The 20,268-nt window shown below is 51.7% G+C and overlaps 1 protein-coding gene across 2 annotated transcripts; it reads right to left on the reverse strand.

Moving 5' to 3' along the window:
• Positions 1-6: 6 nt before the first annotated feature.
• On the reverse strand, positions 7-14,359 carry SHMT1 (serine hydroxymethyltransferase 1 (soluble)). 2 transcript variants are annotated; one of them, XM_010842907.1, is made up of 13 exons: positions 14,217-14,359; positions 12,701-12,772; positions 8,306-8,420; positions 7,266-7,411; positions 5,639-5,754; positions 5,172-5,332; positions 4,708-4,789; positions 4,092-4,304; positions 3,010-3,126; positions 2,056-2,178; positions 1,063-1,179; positions 487-597; positions 7-264 (listed from the first exon to the last, which is right to left on the reverse strand). In XM_010842907.1, the coding sequence occupies exons 3-13, from the start codon at positions 8,399-8,401 to the stop codon at positions 92-94; spliced, it is 1,455 nt and encodes a 484-aa protein (XP_010841209.1). In that variant the 5' UTR covers positions 8,402-8,420; positions 12,701-12,772; positions 14,217-14,359; the 3' UTR covers positions 7-91. The 2 variants fall into 2 exon arrangements, with proteins under 2 accessions (XP_010841209.1, XP_010841208.1); XM_010842906.1 differs by lacking the exon at positions 12,701-12,772 and having other exon boundaries at positions 14,217-14,358.
• Between the last annotated feature and the right edge of the window lie 5,909 nt (positions 14,360-20,268).

A 20,268-nucleotide genomic window follows, 5' to 3' on the forward strand; every position in this document is an offset into this window, starting at 1 on the left:
TAAAAAAGGTAGCAAATTCTGAAAAGAGGCCTTTGGGAAGGCCTGTGTGGGGCCCACAGGGTGCTGGGTCCTTGGGCAGGCAGGCGCTCCTCTAGAAGCCAGGCAGGCCAGGCAGCGGGAATAGGGTGGCGAAGCTCTCCACCTCTGCCCTGAGGGCCGCCACGGCCCGCTGGTGCTCCTCGGCCCCTGCCAGCTTCTCCATGAACTCCTTCAGGGTGGCCTTCACCCCTACGGCGTCCTGGATCTGCAGGGTCAGCTCTATGCCTGTGCCAGCGAGAGACACCACTGCCCACGTGCCCAGCAGCCAGCCAACTGCTCTGCCGTCCAGGCCCCAGTGTGTGCCTCCCACCCACGCCCGCCACCCTCTCTGCCCATGTATTCTGCGGGGCGAGGCCCTGTCCCCTGGCCATCACCGGCCCTGACGAGAGCAGTCCTCCCCCGCCATCCCACAGCCCAGCATGGCCAGCAGCCATGCCTCCCCCTCACCTCTGTGAATGAAATGGGCGACCTTTTGGAAATCTTCTTCCAAGAGCCCTCGGGAGGTCAATGCTGGGGTCCCCAGGCGCAGCCCACTGGGCCGTAGCGCGCTTTTATCACCTTCAAGATAAACAGGCTCTGTCCCCCACTGACCCCCCTGAACCAAAAAGGGACGCATAGGCAAAAGGAATGGGCCTGAAGATACCACTCAAGCAGACACAGCCCAAGGGGGCCAGAGCGGAAGGCAGAAGCCAGGAGGTGGAGCCAGGTGTCGGCTGCACTACTTTAAATACCAGGAAGTGGCCTCCTGGACGTGGTCCTTGCTCCTGACACCAGGCATTCACATCTGCATCTGAGATGCATCTCCCACATCTTACTCATGAGCCGCTGAGAAATCCAGTTTTCCAGAGGGCCCACACCTCCCGCACCCTCTCCTGCTCTGTCCTGGGCAGGCTCAGTGTCTCATCAGAGGGGGCAGGCAGCGGGGGAAAGCCTGGCTCCTGTCCTACACAGCACATCTTGTCCCCAGAGCAAGTCACCATCAGCCCCAAGAGGTCCAGACAGGAGAGGACCAAGGATGCTCACCTGGGCAGGTGTTCTTATTGCAGGCAATGGAGCAGGCTTCCAGCACCTTCTCTGCCCTGCCGCCATCTGTGCCTTTGGAGCGGAGGTCCACGAGGATCAAGTGGTTGTCAGAACCCCCTGGAAACCAGGTGGGAGACATGGAAGGTGATCCTGTGCTGAGCACAGGGATCCCTCTTCCAAAGAAGTGGCAGGGTGCAAGGGGGCTACAGCAGGTGAGGTCAGGAAGGTGACCCCACCACGTGTCCTGCAGGGCTGTCATCACCTGCTGAAGACCCAGGGCCTCAGGGTTTGAGATGAAGCACAGAGTAGTTGAGAAAGGGAACCGGAGAATGCAGAGGGGGCTGAGGGTGTATGGCCAGCCCAAATGGCCCATGGCTGCATCCCAACCCACCAGCTCCCGGAAGCCTGTCGGGGTGACGACCCCCCTTGGGAATTTCCCACTTGTCTCTAGATCCATCTTCAAGGCTCCCTCTAAGGGGCCTCAGGGCAGCGGGCAGGGGGCAATGGAGGTGCCCGGGTAACTGGCACGTCATGTGCTTTACCCCTAATCCTGCCAAGGTGATTGTATCTTCAAAGTGGTGTAGGTGAGGGTATGGAAGAACTTTCTGGAACAGCCCCTGGCCTCCCAGGCATCTCTCAAGCACCTGATCTTCACTGTGAATGAACCCTGCATAATCCCCAGCCACTGACTTCAAAAATGCTCATGGCCTAAGCTGACCCTTGGCCCTCGACCCATCCTCCTACCCCTACCCTCACTGCCCCTAACTCCAGTAGTCGTGTGGCTTTAGGAACCTCAGATGCCCATTTGTAAAACAAGACCAGTGATTCGCAAGGATGTTTCAAGGTTTGAATCCAGAGGTCATGTGTCCAGAGCTGGGACTCCTGAGTCACCCCAGAGCTATGGCCACCTGCCCAGGCCACGACCTACTGCCACACCTGGACGGAGATGGGACGAGGAGCAGGGCCACCCCATGGGCTCACTTCCGGCTGTACCTGTGACCACTCTGTAGCCCAGTCCCATCAAGGCCTCGGCCAGAGCCCTGCAGTTGGCCACCACCTGGCGCTGGTAGGCTCTGAACTCTGGAGTCATGGCCTGCTTCAGAGCAACCGCGACCCCTGGCAGGAAATGAAAGGCAGACCGTGAGTCAAAGAAACACCTGTCTCCACTCAGGCATCCAAGCTTCTCAGTGTCACCAAGGCAGGGTTACATCTCCTCCCAAATGATCCCATTTTACCCCTGCCGTTCCCTGGCCGGCTCTCCAGACCTCTCTAAACAAGAGTTTTTCAGGCAGCCCCTGTCCAGCATGAAGTTCCAGACTAAGATCGCCATGGGAGAGCGGCTCCCTGTCCCCAGCAAAGTGGATGTGGGACATGCTTCACTTAGCTGCCACTGCTTTGATGCGAAGTGAAGCAGCTTTCAGAGCAGAGCAGGGGAGAGGAGTGGCCGATCCACCAGTTCATCCAGGCTCCTCTGGATTTGTTCCATCCCAATGGCTGCTTAAAGGGGCACCAAAGATGGAGGAGGATGCAAGCTACCTGCCCGAGTCCTGGCACAGGAGCCTCCAGTCAGCATGTGGAAAGGGCTGGAGTGGCCAGTGGATGGACACCCCACCATCACAGAGCTGGGGCACCTGGGCGCTGAGCTGGGAGTGTAAAGGGAGCCACCCCGCCCAGCCCCAAACCTAAAACTCGCCCTTCACTGCTTCCTCCACATCCCTCCTTGCAAACACTGGTTGAAAGGGAAGTGACACCTTGACCCCGGCTCCTCCACCAACTGCTTTTCTCCAAAGATGGAGAAGTAACTCTGAGGTCATCACAGATTCTCTAAGGCTTGTGTACCACCAGAGAACTGCTTCTGCCTGGGGTGGGGTGGGGTCGTGAGCAAGGTGGGGATCGGGCTGTGGGGGGTGGGTAACAGCAGGGAAGCCATGGGGTAGGGTGCATTACCAGCAATGGCGTGGTTGTGGGGTCCCCCTTGCAGGCCTGGGAACACAGCAGAGTTGATGAGCGACTCCAGGTTGTAGCGAGTCTCTCTGCCTGTCTTGGGGTCCACACTGCGCACTCCTGGATGAAGGACAACATGGGACATGGGACAGGCTGTCCCCTCTGTCCTCTCCCTGCCTGGACACAGACCTGGCCCAGACCCCACTCCTGGAGCTGACACTGCAGACCAGGGAGGGTGCTTGCTCCTGAGGGGTCAAGGGAGGGGGAACCAAGCTTTAGAGATTAAACGAAGGATGAAAATATTCCTCCATCAAGACAGGAACGAGTACACCTTCGGCAGTTTCTCAAAGAGCCGTCCAAGATGATGCCTCTGGAGGAGATGGGGCTCACTGGGCCAGAAATGGGAAAGAAGCTTCCTTTCTGAGAATAGTTAAGGATCAGGGATGGGAGCCTCCAGCATCTCCACTGAGCTTCTTGTGAGCCGGGAACTGCTCTGAGCAGCTTCCCTAAATTCATTCATTTAATCCTCACGACAGCCATCCCAAGGGACAGGCGCTATTGTGATGATCCGGAGGTGAGGAAACAAGGCACAGAGGGGCTGCATAACTAGCCCAAGATCACACAGCACTTCTGTGGCAGAGCCAGGCCTTGCTCTGTGACTGGGTCAGTCAAGTACCACCAACGTACAGCAGGGAAACAAATGTCTCCCAGGTGGGTGGGAAAGGCTGCTGGCCTTGGAAAGCTTAAAGCAGCTGGGGAGGGGCCTCCAAGGAGCAGCAGGGCCCTGGAGGCCCAGTGGGCGATGGTGTGTCCAGCCCTAGCCAGGGGCTGGGCAAGGGGGTCTTTCAGGGGTCAAAGAGACTTGGTCCCCAGAGTGGGTTGTCTCTGTTGATGGAGCTTAGTCACCGGTACCATCTAGGGCTGAAGGACCGTGGGACCCTCATCTGGCTTCTCGGGAATGGAAACCCCAAACAAAGGCTCCGTCATCCAGACCCCTCCCCGCCCTCCTGCCCCACGACCTGGACTGCTGTGCTCTCGCCCCCGGCTCTTCACGGGACCCCGACCCCCCCCAGGGATAAGCGCACCCTTCCTGTAGAAGATCATGCCGGCGCGGCAGCCCCGCAGGGTCTTGTGGGTGGTGGTGGACACCACGTGGCAGTGCTCGAAGGGCGAAGGCACCACGCCGGCCGCCACCAGCCCACTGACATGTGCCATGTCGGCCATGAGGTACGCCCCGTTGTCATCAGCGATCTTGCGCAGCCGAGCGTAGTCCAGGTTCCGGGAGTAGCAGCTAGTCCCTGAGATGGCAAGGGTGATGTGGAGTCACCCTTGGAGAGACCTTGGCTGGCAGTCAGCTCCAGTACGAGCAGAGCCCCTGCCCCGCCCACCCAGTGTGCCTGCCTGAAAGCCGGGGCTGCTCCCTCTAAGGTTCGAGAAATCCCATCCGTGCCAAAAGCAACCCTGTCCTCTGCTCCTGTGTCACAGGATCGGGGGGACAGTTTCCCCACTGTTACCACTCCAGCTCGACAGGGGCCAGTGTGTCCAGATGCTTCTGGAGAGCAGGGCAGTACTAACAGTCCCGAGAGAGACGGAGATACTCAGACCCGAGCAGCCCGGCTGCACAGCAAAGCCAGCAGGGACCAGCACGTGGTGGAAGAGCACACCTCCCGTGTGGGGGCTGGGGCCCTGGCCCGCTCTCACCAGCAATGATCAGCCTTGGGTGGAAGAGGCGGGCGTTCTCCTCCAGCTGGTCGTAGTTGATGTAGCCGGTATCGGGATTCACCTGTGGATGTCACAGAGACTGGGCTCACACTGCTCCCTCCAGCCACACGGGCCACTCCGCCAGAGCACACCCAGCTGTTGAGGGTAAGAGGACTCCCTCCCCTTGCCTAGACCCCTCTGCTGCCCTCGCCCCTGACCAGGACTCGAAGGCAAGACAGGCACAACTGTTTAAAACAGTCAGGTATCGTCACTCTCGGACAGGATGCCCTGGGGGGTTCCAGCGAGCCGTGAACACCCAAGGGTCCCCAGAGCAGGGAGATGAGAGACAGTGATGACGAGACTTCCTGAAGTGCCTTGGAAATGAAGCTCCTTATTCCTACAGGCATGGCCAGTGAGGAAGTTTTGAGAAACAAGCCACAGAGTGGAGACACACACACCCGTACCTTGTAGGGCATAGATTCAAAAAAGATGGACGTGGCAGAAATCTTCTTCTTGTCAGTCATGAACCCATGGGTCAGGTGGCCCCCATCTGGCAGGTCCAGGCCCATGATGCGGCCATGGGGCTCCACCAGGGCCGTGTACACTGCGAAGTTTGCTGGGGAGCCTGGAGTGGACAGACCCGGGAGGCACAATTACTCCTGCCCACAAGGCCATCAATCACAAGTGGCCGCAACAGCCTGGCTGCTGCCATGCCCTCTCCTGGACCCAGGTGCCCGAGTAAGTAGCAGGGACATTCAGAGATAGGGGTGGGGTACCCAGGAGGCATGCATGCAGTAGGCAGTTGAGGGGGATGGGGGAGACCTCATCTCCCCCATCTGGCAGGGTGTCCTGCTTATACTCTCCTTTTCAGGGAGCCCCAGGAGGCTGGCAGGAAGGGGGCCACCCAGGCTTGTCTGGACCTGGCCATTACCTGAGTAAGGCTGGACGTTAACCCCCCAGCACTGGGAGTCCAGGCCATAGACCTGCAGCGCTCGCTTCTGACAGAGGACCTCTAGCTCGTCAATGAACTCCGTCCCACCATAGTACCTGCGGAGGAAGGCGGGAGGTATAGGCCCACTGGTGCCACTTCTGCATGCAGGACAGAGGCCAGGCTCCTAGTGGGATGAAGGAGCAAGGGTGAGAACACGCACCCTGAACCCACAAGACGGCTTCCACCAGGCCCAGGTGGCCGTGTCTTGCCATCTGTGGGGAGGTCTGACCCCACATCTCGGATGAACCCTGAGGACACTGTCACAGCCATGTGATGGCCTGTGCCAGCTGCCCAGGGATCAATTCATAGCATGTGGAGCAGGACAGTGGTTTCCAGGGGCTGGGAGAAGGAGTTACTGGTTTGGGGGGATTAACTTTGCATTTCTAATAAAATTTTATTTTTTGTTTAATAATTGCATATCACAAAGTATCACGCACTTATGTTTTTTTTATTATTTGTGACTAGTTTTGGCCTGGGATGGAAGCCATGCTCTTCAAGTCAACTTGACCTGCCAGAGAATGGGTGCTCCTCTCTCCTCCTGTTGTAGTGGGAACAGAGCTGGGGGCAGGGGTGGTGTGCCATGGTCACCATGCCCTCAGTCCCAGCAAGAAGCAGCAAGGCTGTAGCACCGCATCTCTGGACAGAGGCACCAAAGTATATCCTCCAGGGTCAACTAGAAACACTGGGACCCCAGGCAGCCTGGGGTTTGAACACAAGCTTGGTGTCCCACAATTCCACTTGGTTCCCAAACTGACCACCCAGAGTCAGTGCAGACCGACAAGCTGAGGGCGCAGGCCCACAAGACTGCCCCCACTTCAACGCCAAAGGCAAGTCCCTGGTCACTGGGCCACCAGCACTGCTGCCCCAGTTGGCTACAAATGACCCCCTCAGTTTCAGAAATTCACTTGAAAAACTCAAGACTCAGGAAAGCACCTCACTCGTGATCCCTGGTTTATTGTGAAGGACTCAATTTGTGAACAGGACAAGGTTCAGGAGGGCATGTGACCCTACAACCCCCTTCCAGGGGGAGGGTGTGGGGGTCCAAAAATTATGACTGTCTAATCAGTGTAGAATGGCAGGTGACCCTCCCTTTTCCATGTCCTCTGGGACACAAGTGTGCAATTTTGCAAAAACCACGTGTTAAATTTTGTCATCACCATCTCTGCCTGATGACAACCGTAAGAAACACAAATGAATATGACTTCTTCTGGTTCTCAGGAAGAGAAGCTGACCGAAATCTCTGGTAGGTAAACCCAGCATTTAAAACACTAACCCAGTTTCCAGTGTGGAAGGTCAGTCTCACCTTGGGGTCCCTGCTTACACAACCTTCCTCTGGAGGCTCAGCCGCAGCCAGCAGCTGCTCCTTCGGGCCTGGTTGTTATTGTAGAAAGGCCCAGGGGGACTGTGCAAGTGAGCCCAAGTATCTTGCCCCCAGAACATGGGTGCCACCACCCGCTAGGAATTGTTAAGAGAGGAGGGGACAGGAGGCCCTGCCATTGAGAACCTGGCTGTTTTCTGAAATGTCCACTCTCTTCCTGGGAGGCAGGCCTGGATGATACTCACATACCTCTGGCCTGGGTACCCCTCAGAGTACTTGTTGTTCAGGCAAGAGCCTAGGGCCTCCAGAACAGCCCGGCTGGCAAAGTTCTCGGAGGCGATCAGCTCCAGTCCAACCCTCTGCCGGTTACTCTCCTTCTTAATGATGTTGTAAACCTGACAAGAAGAAAACAGGAAAGGGGACACTGCAGTTTAACATCTGCTCTGATCCGAGCAGTAACTGAGTAAAGAGAAGAGACGCTTATACTTTCAGATTTTGCCCTCAGAAGCCAAGTGTAACCAGACTAAGATGACTCCCACAGCACCTGAGGAACAAAGGAAATCCTCCTCAAAGCTTTTAGCACCTGGAAGGAATTAATAGAAAGTGAATTAAGGAGAACAAAACAATGGAAGAGAAGATGATCCTTAAAACATGCATCCCACGGAATTTTAAAATTCTGTGCCACCTTGTTATTTTCATCCCTAGATTTCACCAAGTTTCCCTCCTGAACTTTGTTCCTTATTCCTTGCCTTAAAATAACAGATACCTAGATGAATCCACAGAGACAGAAAACAGACCAGTGGTTGCTGAGGGTTGGGAATCTGGGGGATGGAGGGGGGCAGTTGCTAATGGGTTTGAGGTTTCTTTTGGGGGGATTAAAATGTTCTAAAAGCAATCATGAATACACTAAAAACCACTGAACTGTGTACTTTAAATGGGCAACTTGTATGTTAAGTGCATTCACTTATCTCATGTGTAAAGCTGTTGTGAAAATACATAAATAAAAGATGCTTCTAGAAATGCTCCTCTGAACTGTAAGAAGAGGGTCAAGTCTCAGTGAGCCCACCCCTTCCCCTTTCCTCAGCAGCAGCCAGCACACTGCTCTTCACAGAAACTCAGATCTAAATGCACCCTCAAGGGACTTTCAGCCACTTTGTAGCCACTGTCTATAAACCTGTCCTGTGTCCAAACCACAAGGCTGTCCCAAACACAGCTAATTTCTGGTAAGAATCAGAGGCCTGAACAAGGACCTCCAACAGCAGAACTTGCGAGAACACCCACAGCCTCACCTCGACATCGTTGTCCTTCAGGGGCTGTGCCAGCATCTTCTCGTGCAAGGACCACAAATTGGCATCTCTGGGTTCCTTGTTGACTGGAGCTGCCATTGTGCTGGTTCAGAGGCACCTAAAAATGGAAAAACTTCGAAAATTAAACTCAGTCACAGCTCATCGCCACCTGTCAGTTCCCAAGTTGCTGAAGGACTGACACACGTGTGGGCCTTGTCCCAGAACCGCCTGGAGAGCATGAGGACTCTGCTGCAGATCCACCGTGTGGGACCACCTGTGGATCTCTGCAGGTCACTGGCTCCTCAGGAGACCCGCCCTCCTTGCCTTGAGGCTGCTCCAGCCTCGGGGAGTCCAGCACCCTCTCTTCCTACCTGAACTTCTCCTGGTTGTGGCTTAGCTCCCCAACTGAGCCAGCTTCCTGAAGGCAAGGGCTGATGGTTACTTTGTAAAAAAATTTCCCACAGTACCCAGCACAGCCATATGAGAGTAATATTTGCCAAATGAACAAGTGAATTGCTGACTTATGCATTACTTTTTCTATTTCTCAAGTAATGAAAATGAGACTCAGAAAAGTATCTTAGGGGAGGGCTGCACAGCCCACTGGCCTTGGAGGAGAGTCTCAAACCCCACACAGGCTCCACCACCTGGTGTCCCGTGGCTGGGGCTGCAGGTGAAGTGCACGCTCTGAGTTGACCCTTACCTCTGGTAAGGTCGACGGGCAGAGGTACACACCTGGACTCGGCATCATCACAGTACAGCAGGCTTGTGTCTTCACATACATGCCCACAAAGAACAAGAGTCTGAGCTCAGTGCTATTTCAGCTAAAGGGACAGCGTAAATGTTTACAGGAACTGACCTCCTTTAATTGATGGTTGGCAACTTTTCAGTACTTTCTACTAATTAGATAAGCTTTCATTTCAAATTCACTCCCTTAACAGTTACTTAGTGAGGCCCTTCCCCTCAGCAGCCACAGGTCAGGACTGGGAACACAGTGGGACCCAAACAGACTGAAACTTCACGGGGCTTCCTGGGGGAAGGTGAGCAGGAAACAGCAAGCACACTAAATGCAGACAGATAACCAGGCCCACAAGGACAAGCGCTGGTGGCAGGTCAGCTTGGAGGGTGGTGACTAGAGGAGAGGACACCAGGCTGAGAAGGAGCCCATCAGACGCAGTCTCCTGAGAGCACTGTGAGAATATAAATAATTACACACACACACAGGTCTCTGCGATTTCCTAGTGACAGGAACATCTCTTGTTCCAATGATGCAACTCGGGGTGGGAGGCTCCCAAGTTGGGGCTGGTCCCAGAAAGACCAGGCCATGATGAGAAGCATTTTCAGCCCCCTCAACTCCTCCAGAGAGGGAAAGGGGCTGGAAATGGAGTTAATGACCCCCTCACAGGGTTCAGGGAGCTTCTGGGTGGTGCACCCCAACTCCATAGGAACCCTCCCAGCCCTCGCCCTGAACATTTCTCTCTTCCTCTGGCTGCTTGTCTGTGTCCTTTGTCATATCCTTTAATGAACTGGTGAACGTAAGTTAGTGTCTGCCTGGGTTCTGACAGCTCTTCTAGAACATGTTCGAGTCCAAGGAGGGTCCTGGGAGTCAAGCTGGACAGAAGCTGTGGGTCCCTTGGGGACCTGATACTTGTGACTGGCATCTGAAGTGAGGAGGGGCGGCTGTCTGGTGGGACTAACCTGCGGGGTCTGTGCTCACTCTGGCTCACGTTAGAACTGAGCTGAAATGAGCGACACAAGCTGGTGGGGCAGAACTGCTGGGTGAGGGAAAGCTGCCTGGTCATCTGGTGTCACAGGTGCCATCAACAGCAGCTGGGAGAGTCAAGAGCAGACACAGCAGGAAGAGCATGGTTCTCCTGCACAAGGTGCACATGCAGTATCACTTGCTAGACACATATACTCACTAAATAAACCAGCCACACAGTCCCCAGTCACAGTATCCTCCTTAATCTCTGGGGAAGCAAATATCTACCAGCAGGAAGCTTTAACCAGGAAATCCCAAACTGGGGTTTTTGAAGCAGCCATTATTTTAACATGAGCACAACAGGATCAGAAACACGGCCACTCCTGCAAAACCAGCAGTGAGTGCAGGACTTAGGCCACAAATGCGTCTAAGGCAGAAGTGGCCCCAACCCCGGTGCCAGGGCCTCCGCCACATCACCCCCCCCCGGAGGTGCAGGGAGACGAGGTGGTCTGGACACCTGGCCAATGGCTCCTCTGAACTCAATGGTTGCTTCCCATGTGCCCTCAGCAGGTGGTGGCAAACCCACAGAAAACCAGAGACCAAATGGGTACACTCGTCCTACAGTCTTTTTAAAGAGAAAAGTTTCTTTGAAATTCCAACTGCTCAATGTTAAAAAGGATTCAAGCAATACAGAGCAAGTATTTCTCAACCACCAAATAAGTAACTAAAGTCCCTTTGGAATGCTTTCTCCCCCTTCTTCCAGGAAAGTTACATCTGCATCAGCTCCTAGAGGCACTCAGATCCACTCCACTCCACCTCCGCCTGTGGTCTCAGCATCTCCTGCTAAGATCGCCACCCGCAGGGTGGCAAAGCCGACTGCTTTGCCCTCATAGCAAACTCTTTCTTTTATGGCTGCATCGCAAAGCATGCGGGATCTTTTGGGATCAAACCCGTGCCCCTGCATGGGAGCATAGCGTTTTAACCACTGGACCACCCGGGAAGTGCCAACAAACCCTCCTCTCATCTAAGATGCAAACTTGGGAGTCCCAGTTCCTTCTCAACCCCTGGGTGAGGGCTGTCTGTGTGGTTGGCCCCCCTCCAAGGCTAGCAGGGCCCCCTTGCTCCTGCTGCCACTCTCTGGGGGTGTTTCTCACCCTGCATCCTGTTATCACTCAGGTCAAGTCACCCCCACCCCCAAATGGAGTGCTCAGTTCACATTCTTATTAAATCCACCCAAGTTGAGTTCTTTTTAAATTTCTTTTTTAAAAAAACCGAAAGTCAAAGAGGTCTGAATTCTTTATTAAAACAATAACTTCAGGATTCTTTGTTTTGTTTCAGTTAAATCTGTAATATCTATTACAGTATAATGTATATCTTGCAGCATTCTAAATTACAGCAAGAAAGGCAGAGAACCCTGACAGCTGGCAAACAAGTGAGACAAAGATCCCGAGACTGTCCTCTTTTACATCAGAGGGAAGACCAGAAGATACACTGAGCGTCTATCCTTCAGGTCTGGATGTTGACTGAGAAACAGGACACCTTGCACTTTTCTCACTTTTTTTTGAACTGTGACAGAAGTGCACAGCTCAGTGACATTAAAAACATCCACATTGTCATGCAGCTCCACCACCATCATCTTCAGAATGCTTCCACCTTCCTAAACTAAAACTGTGTCCCCATTAAGCATGCTCCATTCTCTTCCCTTCCAGCATAGGGTAGCAACTATGCTAGTTTCTATCTCTGTGAATTTGACTATTTCAGGGACCTCCTGTAAATGAGGTCACACAATATTTGTCCTTTTGTAGCTGGCTTATTTCACACAGCACAATGGCACCAAAGTTCAACTGTGTGGCGCAGGTGTCAGTTTCCTTCCTTTTAAAGGCTGGATAATAGTCCACTGTTCAGAGAGACTGCTTGTTTATCCATCCACCCATCCATCTGATGCCTGGGCTGCTCCCACCTCCTGGCTATTGCAAGGAACGCTGCAGTGAACACAGGCGCACAAATATCCAGTCCCTACTGTCAGTTTTTTTGGGTTATACCCAGAAGTGGAATTTCCAGGTCATATAGTAATTCTACATTTAATGAGAAATAAGCTTTTGATATTTAGGAGCTTTACTTCACTATCATTAACCTACAATGGATTCATTCGTTCCTTTAACAAATATTTATTAAGTGACACCTGTGTCCCAGGCACTGAGTTAGAACCTCAGAATACAGAGGCCAACAAGACAGAGGCCCTGCCATTATGAGAAGCAGGATATAAAAAAGTAAATAAGTTCACAAGAGATAACATCAGGGAGTGATGACTGTTGCTGCTGCTGCTAAGTCACTTCAGTCGTGTCCGACTCGTAGCGATCCCATGGACTGTAGCCCACCAGGCTCCTCCATCCATGGGATTTTCCAGGCAAGAGTACTGGAGTGGGGTGCCATCGCTTTCTCTGGTGATGACTGTTAGAGGGCAATAAACAGTCAGAGGGCTTGTTTAGACCTGCCATGGAAAGCGCCTGAGCTGAGATCGGAACAGTGGAAAGGAGCCAAGCTTATGAGACATGGGGCAAGAGCAAACACCAGTCCAAAGGCCCGAAAATGGGAAGAGGTTTCAGTTGTCAAGGATCAGAAATAAGGAACACAACAGAGACGAGGAGATGAGATTCGAGGGCCTAAAGTCCAGTGCAGGGATGAGATAAGATCCTCACCTTGGCAGAATAGAGCTCACAGGTTTCAAACTGTGCTCAAGGACCTAGGTCTCATGTTGTTTCCCAGTGTACCTGTTTGAGAAATACCTGTCTGAAACTAACAACAAGAGAAACCCGACTGGAGAAGATCAAGGTTCATTTCGTGAGAGCAGTGGACATTCCATGGGTCGGACCCCCGCCATGCCCCACTTCCCATCAGTGAAGGCCACATCCAAGGGAGCTGTGCTGAACTCACTGCAGAGCCAGCCTGCAGAGTTTGAGTCCCGCTCTCCACTTCCTAATGTGCTGCGGACACCTGTTTCTCAGTCTCCTTGTGCATGACACAGGGATGACAACAGTCCTGAGCTGGTTGGAGTTAAATAAGGTATACAACACAGAGCATTCAGACAGGACCAGGCAGAGTGACTACTCAACAATCAGCAGCTACAGGACATCACCAGTGGTCCAGTGGTTAAGACTCCATGCTTCCACTGCAGGGGCCATGAGTTCCATCCCTCGTTGGGGAACTAAGATCCCACATGCCATGTGGTGTGGTCAAGAGATTTAAAAAAAGAGAGAGAGAGAGCAGCTACTATTATTATTAAAGAGACTTGGGTACCTTAGGGCCATCTTTACTACCTCTAAGCACCCCGGGAAACACAACCTACTGCAGCTGTCACTGTGTCATGCTGTTGGTGTTTCTGTTGGAGAAATGTCACTTACCTGTGACACTGTCCATGATCATCACCTCAAGCCCAGGGAAACAATCCGAGTAAGTGAATTCACTTCCCAGGGTTACCATCCTTCCCATACCCCCAGATCTTTCCTGGGTCTTTGTCACACAATGGGATCAGCCCCTTGTTGGTCCTGAGGAAATTATTGTCTGTGTGTGTGCCCTACTTTACAAAGGAGCAAACAGGCTCAGAAGCTAGGTGGCATATAATAGTGACAGAAGGAATCTGAACTCTTTTCCCTGACTCTGTGCTAAACAAAACCATAATCGCCCACGTCCACTGCCCGTTCCGGCAAGTAAAAAGATTATGAGCCCATAAGAACGTGAACTGGTGTTTCCAGTCTGCCAGCTCTAATCGCGTTTGTGCTTGCCTCAGTTGATCAAAGGTCGCTTAACTTCCTGGACCTCGACGCTCAGGGCCCTGGGCCGTGAACCCCACAGGGCAGCGCTTGTCTCCTAGGCCGGGGTGAGGGGTGGGGGGTGGGGAGGCCAGGCTCGCCCACCACCACCCCAGGGCGGCCGCAAGTGCAGTGGGACCGCGTGGGCTTCGTCGGGCCCCCTCTTTGAGCCTCCCCTTCCCCGTCTGCAAAATGGGCTACAGGAAGCACCTGGATACAGCAGCGCCGGCAAGATATTGGGACGAGGTGACGCGCTGCACTGAAATCTAGAGTTCCACAAGGAAGGCGGCCGCCGGCACCTGCACCGAGCCTTCGAGGTGCGGTCAACCCAACCGCACGGGTCTTGACCTGGGGCCGCGCTCCCCGGCCCCTTACCCCAGGCGCCAGCAAGGCGCTCCACACTCACCCGATCCCGCTTCTCGGAGCCGCGGGGGAAGAAGCACAGCCAGAAACACCAAGCTCCCGGCTGCTGCCAACACCACCTGAGTTGGGACCCGCGCGCTAGCTCCACGTGATCCACGCTCAAGACCCGCTCCCAAATCTGGCGCGCCCCGCCCCGCCCCGCCCCGCCCCGGCCCCGCCCCAGACGACACCCAATCAGAGCGCGCATCCTGGAGAGCCCCCGAGTAGCCCAATCAGGACGCGGAAACGGGAGAGCTCCGCCCCCAAAGGAGCCCGCGCTATTGGCTACCGCGGGGTCGGGCCTCGCCCAGTACAGCGGAGTGTGTCTTTGCTCACCTGGGCCAGGGGTCATGGTGCCATCCTCTGGGGCTGCAGGCCAGGGGCTGGGGGTTTCCCGGAAGACAAGAGGTTTAGAGGTGAATTCTGTTGCTTATATCTGTCTTCTGCATTGTCCTACTTACAGGTTACCACAGTGGACATTTAACTAGGACAAAGGGGGGTTCCAACTCCAACACTATTAGTCTGCACATATGGAACCCTAGACAGTCACTTCGCTTTCTGAGTTTCATATTCTCATCTTTGAGTTGGAGATAACTATATCTTCCTGACAGGGCTGTGGAGAGGTTTTGTAGATGTATCTAAAACACTTGACTTTTTGTCTGACACACAGCAAGGGCTCAATAAATAAAAACCGTTGTTGTTATTCAGTCGCCAAGTCATGTCCGACTTTCTGCCACCTCTTGAACTGCAGCAGGCCTGGCAGGCTTCCCTGTTCTTCACTATCTCCTGGAGTTTGTTAATATGTTAACATTTTAACATTAAACCATTGTTAAGAATAATAAAACCAAGGGCCTGCACAATATAGGGAACAAGCTGACGAAGATTCTCTAACTGAAGTTAGGCTGACTTTTGGACTTTCCTTTTTGTCTCTGTGTTGTCAGATTTCAGCAAGAATCCTGCTAAGTCAGTTTAAACAGAACAGCCCGCCCCCACTTCTCCATATCTGATTTGATTCCTCATATTCTACCAGCCTTGGTGATGTCTGACCACCCAGGCCCAGTCAGCTCGGCCAGAATTCCCTTTCCCCTGATGTTTCCCTTAATCATTTTCCATCCACCCACCTCATCCTGCTCCTTGCTGTATAAATTCCCACTGCCCTTGCTGTATTCAGAGTTGAGCATAACCTCTCTCCCAAACTGCAAGGTTCCATGCCAGTGGTCCCTACACCAATTGAAATCATGCACCCCTACACCCCCCACCACCACCACCGAATACGATCTGACTTACTGTGTCATTGAATATTTTTTTCTTTAACAGCTCTGGATTTTTCAGTACTCAGTGTACCCACAACACTTTACCTCTTACAAGGTCAAGCAATTTCTAAAATATTGTAACAAATGTGGCTAAAATGTGCTAGTGAATGGATTCAAAATTGATTCAGAAAAGTCCAGGGAAAGACAGTGAGACAGTAAGGATCCATAAGAAAGTCAAGAACCTTCAGTTCCTTTTCAAGGGCTATATATAAAATCCTGAGCCATATCCTCGAGCTGTTGTGCACATACTGAAACCCCCCACAAGGTGGAAGAAGTTAACAGCACACTGACCACCAACATGTAGACCCTACACTGGTTAAAGCCAAAAAATTGATAACCGAGATTCCCAAAACGCCACCCTGTTACCACCACCAACTAAGAAGAATGATCACGAGCTGATCACATACCCTTGAACCCTCACCCCTAATGTTGTCTTTGAAAGCCTTCCCAAAAGCCACTGGGGAGTTGAGTCTTTTGCACATGAGCTGCAGTAAACTTGGTCCTGCAGCAAACGCTGTATTTTCCTTCAGGACCACTTGGTGCCAGTAGGTTGACTTTGCTGTGCATCAGGTGAACAGATGCAGGCTTGGTTTGGTAATGTCTGTTGTTGCTATTCAGTCTCTAAGTCATGTCCAGCTCTTTGTGACCCCATGGACTGCCGCATACCAGGATCCCCTGCTCTTCACTATCCTCCAGAGTCTGCTCAAATTCATGTCCATTGAGCCAATGATGCTATAGATAGATATTAACAACATCTCTTTTAAACATATATAAATCCTTTTGAAGATTAGATAGGCCTTTTGTCAAGTTTATGACCCAGGAATGTCTTTGTCAAGAACCTGGGAGCCATCACTTTGAAACAGAAATGTGAAGGATCCAGCAGCCATATCTCCAAGTGTCTGTCACTGGGTAAGAACCTCCTTTTAAGATGCAGAACTACTTCCTGTGATAAAGATAGGACAAGGTTGTTATTCCTCTTGAGACAGGTAGGAAGGAGAAGGCACAACCATTAAAGCAGTTCATTGGGTCACAGAGTCGGACATGACTTAGCAACTGAACAACAACAACAGACTTTGAGGATACAACAAAAGCTGCTGCTGCTGCTGCTGCTAACTCGCTTCAGTCGTGTCTGACTCTGTGCGACCCCACAGACAGCAGCCCACCAGGCTCCCCTGTCCCTGGGATTCTCCAGGCAAGAACACTGGAGTGGGTTGACATTTCCTTCTCCAATGCGTGAAAGTGAAAAGTTAAAGGGAAGTCGCTCAGTCATGTCTGACTCTTCGCGACCCCATGGACTGCAGCCCACCAGGCTCGTCCATCCGTAGGATTTTCCAGGCAAGAGTACTGGAGTGGGGTGCCATTGCCTTCTCCGACAACAAAAGCTGATTGGAACCAATCAGGCCCAAGACAGTGGAAGAGTCGACTTCCAGCAGACTCTGAGCCTCAGTCTGTGCTCAATGTAATGCGTTAGCATCTAAATGACACACACACAGGCAGCATAACAGTTTTGAGGCTGACCCTAAGAGGGCAAAAAGTGGGCAGTGGCCCAGTTCCTAGAAATCCCTGCCCCTTCTCCAACCACTTTACTCTTAAATTCTTTCCTGTGTGAAGCCAAGGACCCTCACTTGGTGACTCGCTAGAGACCTTGTTCACTCCTCCCCACCCTTCTCCTGCAACGTCTTTTGTGGCAACCACAAAAGGGACATCAAAGGGCATAAAGTGGACCCATCTACTAGGCTGTGGCTGCCCACTGCAGAGGACGGCTGGGACTTAGTCCTGAAGATTTGAGTAGCCCTTAGGTGGCAGCTAATGCTGCCTGGGAGATCTAGTGGAGACCAGCTCTCTGGCCCCAAAGGATCCCACCAAGCCCAAGGCTTTTCTCTTCATGTTTGTCATTCTCCCCATTACTCCATTTCTTTGGACCTGAGAAGATCCACAGAGTCCACCACTTGGACTTCCAAATTAAGACTGTGGCAACTGGCAACCTGACTGGGTTAGTTTCCCCTCGTGGGTCCTCAAGTCTGATTCCCCCTCCCTCCTCGTTCTTAGTCTTGGCCCAGTTCCAGAAAGTCAGAACTTCATCGGGGGCCCAAATAAGGAGACCATGGGAGTCTCCCACTACATCTGTGGCCCAGCCCTCTCTGAGTGCCTCTCAGGGCTCACAGCCTCATTGCACCCCTGGTTACATGTGAGGGTCTCAGACTTTATCAACACCTGAGCAGAGGAAGTGATCAAGCACCCTCCTCAGGGGGCCTGTGAATCTCTGGCTGAGGAAGCATCCTGGATGGGCACCTTCTCTCTTTGCCCTGGATTTCTCTCATACCCTCCTTCTCTCATCCCCTGCTGGTTTCTTAGCCTGTCTACTGGTCCTTGCACCTCCCTGCCAGCTTTCCCAGCGGGTGGGGGTTACCTCTGTCCTGCTCATGTAAAGAAGTGCCCATCCTCAATAGCACAAGGACAACCTCCCAAGGAGGACTTTGACTTTGTCTTGTTACCACTTTCTGGCTTCTGCTCTACCCTGCAGCTCTGTTTGTTAGAAAAATGAAAGTGAAGTTGCTCAGTCGTGTCCAACTCTTTTGGACCCCATGGACTGTAGCCCACCAGGCTCCTTCATCCATGGGATTCTCCAGGCAAGAGTATTGGAGTGGGTTGCCATTTCCTTCTTCAGGGGATCTTCTCGACCCAGGGATAGAACCCGGGTCTCCCGCATTGTAGGCAGACACTTTACCGTCTGAGCCACCAGGGAAGTCTCTTTGTTTATCTTTTCCTTTCTCCGAAAATGAAGGTAATCTGCTTAGTGACACAGGGCCTAGGTCTCCTCCCTCTCTCCCTGAAGGGTTTAGGACTTGGGACTCTAGTCACTTTTTCTGGCTCTTGTTCCTCCCCTTGACTAACCCCAGAGGTCTCCTCAGGCTCACCAAACTGATTTTGGGTGCTTACAGGGCCCTCGCTGTTGTCTTTGCAAGACAAACCTTTTCTCATGGTCTGATGGCTACAAGCCCAGTTTTCCCTGCTTAATTAGACACCTCTTCAGCCTTGATCCCCTAACCTGATCAGTTTGTTCAGTCACTCAGTCATGTCCGACTTTTTGCAACACCATGGACTGCAGCACACCAGTCCTGGACAGCACTTCCCTGTCCATCACCAGCTCCCAGAGCTTGCTCAAACTCATGTCCATAGAGTCAGTGATGCCATTTAACCATCTCATCCTCTGTCGTCCCTTTCTCCTCCTGCTTTCAATTTCTCCCAGCATCAGGGTCTTTTCCAATGAGTCAGTTCTTGGCATCAGGTGGCCAAAGTATTGGAGTTTCAGCTTCAGCATCAGTCCTTCCAATGAATATTTCAGACTGATTTCCTTTAGGACTGACTGTTTTGATCTCCTCATTATCCAAAGGACTCTCAAAAGTCTTCTTCAACACCACAGTTCAAAAGCATCAACTTTTCAGTGCTCATCAGTGTCTTTATGGTCCAACTTTCACATACATGACTACCAAAAAAACCATAGCCTCGACTATACAGACCTTTTTCGGTAAAATAATGTCTTTGCTTTTTAATATAATATCTAGGTTTGTCATAGCTTTTCTTCCAAGGAGCAAACGTCTTTTAATTTCATGGCTGTAGTCACCATCCACAGTGATTTTAGAGCCCAAGAAAATAAAGTCTGTCACTGTTTCCATTGTTTCCCATCTATCTGCCATGCAGTGATGGAACCAGATGCCATGATCTTAGTTTTTTGAATGTTGAGTTTTAAGCTAGCTTTTTCATTCTCTTCTTTCACTTTCGTCAAGAGGCTCTTTAATTCCTCTTTGCTTTCTGCCATAAGGGTGGTGTTATCTGCGTATCTGAGGTTATTGATATTTCTCCCTGCAATCCTAATTCCACCTTGAGCTTCATCCAGTCCAGCATTTCACATGATGTACTCTGAATATAAGTTAAATAAGGAAGGTGACAATATACAGCCTTGATGTACTCCTTTCCCAATTTGGAACCAGTCCATTGTTCCATGTCCAGTTCTAACTGTTGCTTCTTGACCCGCATACAGATTTCTCAGGAGACAGGTAAGGTAGTCTGGTATTCTCATCTCTTGAAGAATTTTCCAGTTTATTGTGATCCACACAGTGAAAGGTTTTGGCGTAGTTAATGAAGCAAAAGTAGATGTTTTTCTGGAATTCTCTTGCTTTTTCAATGATCCAACAGATATTGGCAATTTGATCTCTTGTTCTGCTGCCTTTTCTAAATGCAGCTTAAACATCTGGAAGTTCTCTATTCAAGTACTGTTGAAGCCTAGCTTGGAGAATTTTGAGCATTATTTTGCTAGCGTGTGAGATGAGTGCAATTATATGGTAGTTTGAACATTCTTTGGCATTGCCTTTCTTTGGGACGGAATGAAAACTGACCTTTCCAGTCCTGTGACCACTGCTGAGTTTTCCAAATTTGCTGGCATATTGAGTGCAGCACTTTCACAGCATCATCTTTTAGGATTTGAAATAGTTTAGCTGGAATTCCATCACCTCCACTAGCTTTATTAGTAGTGATGCTTCTTAAGGCCCACTTGACTTCACACTCCAGGATGTCTGGCTCTAGGTGAATGATCACACCATTGTGATTATCTGGATCATTAAGTTCTTTTTTGTATAGTTCTTCTGTGTATTCTTGCCACCTCTTCTTAATATCTTCTGCTTCTGTTAGGTCCATACCATTTCTGTCCTTTATTGTGTCCATCTTTGCATGAAATGTTCCCTT

The sequence above is a fragment of the Bison bison genome, unplaced genomic scaffold (assembly GCF_000754665.1).
Source record: "Bison bison bison isolate TAMUID 2011002044 unplaced genomic scaffold, Bison_UMD1.0 scf7180017864180, whole genome shotgun sequence".
NCBI lineage: Eukaryota > Metazoa > Chordata > Mammalia > Artiodactyla > Bovidae > Bison > Bison bison.

Excerpts from the sequence above, each read along its gene's own strand:
- SHMT1 (XM_010842907.1), bottom strand. The coding sequence starts at position 8,401 with ATGGCAGCTCCAGTCAACAAGGAACCCAGAGATGCCAATTTGTGGTCC. Across the intron at positions 5,333-5,638 it reads TAACGTCCAGCCTTACTCAG|GCTCCCCAGCAAACTTCGCA; the intron begins GTAATGGCCAGG and ends TGTCCACTCCAG. Across the intron at positions 4,305-4,707 it reads CCCAAGGCTGATCATTGCTG|GGACTAGCTGCTACTCCCGG; the intron begins GTGAGAGCGGGC and ends TTGCCATCTCAG.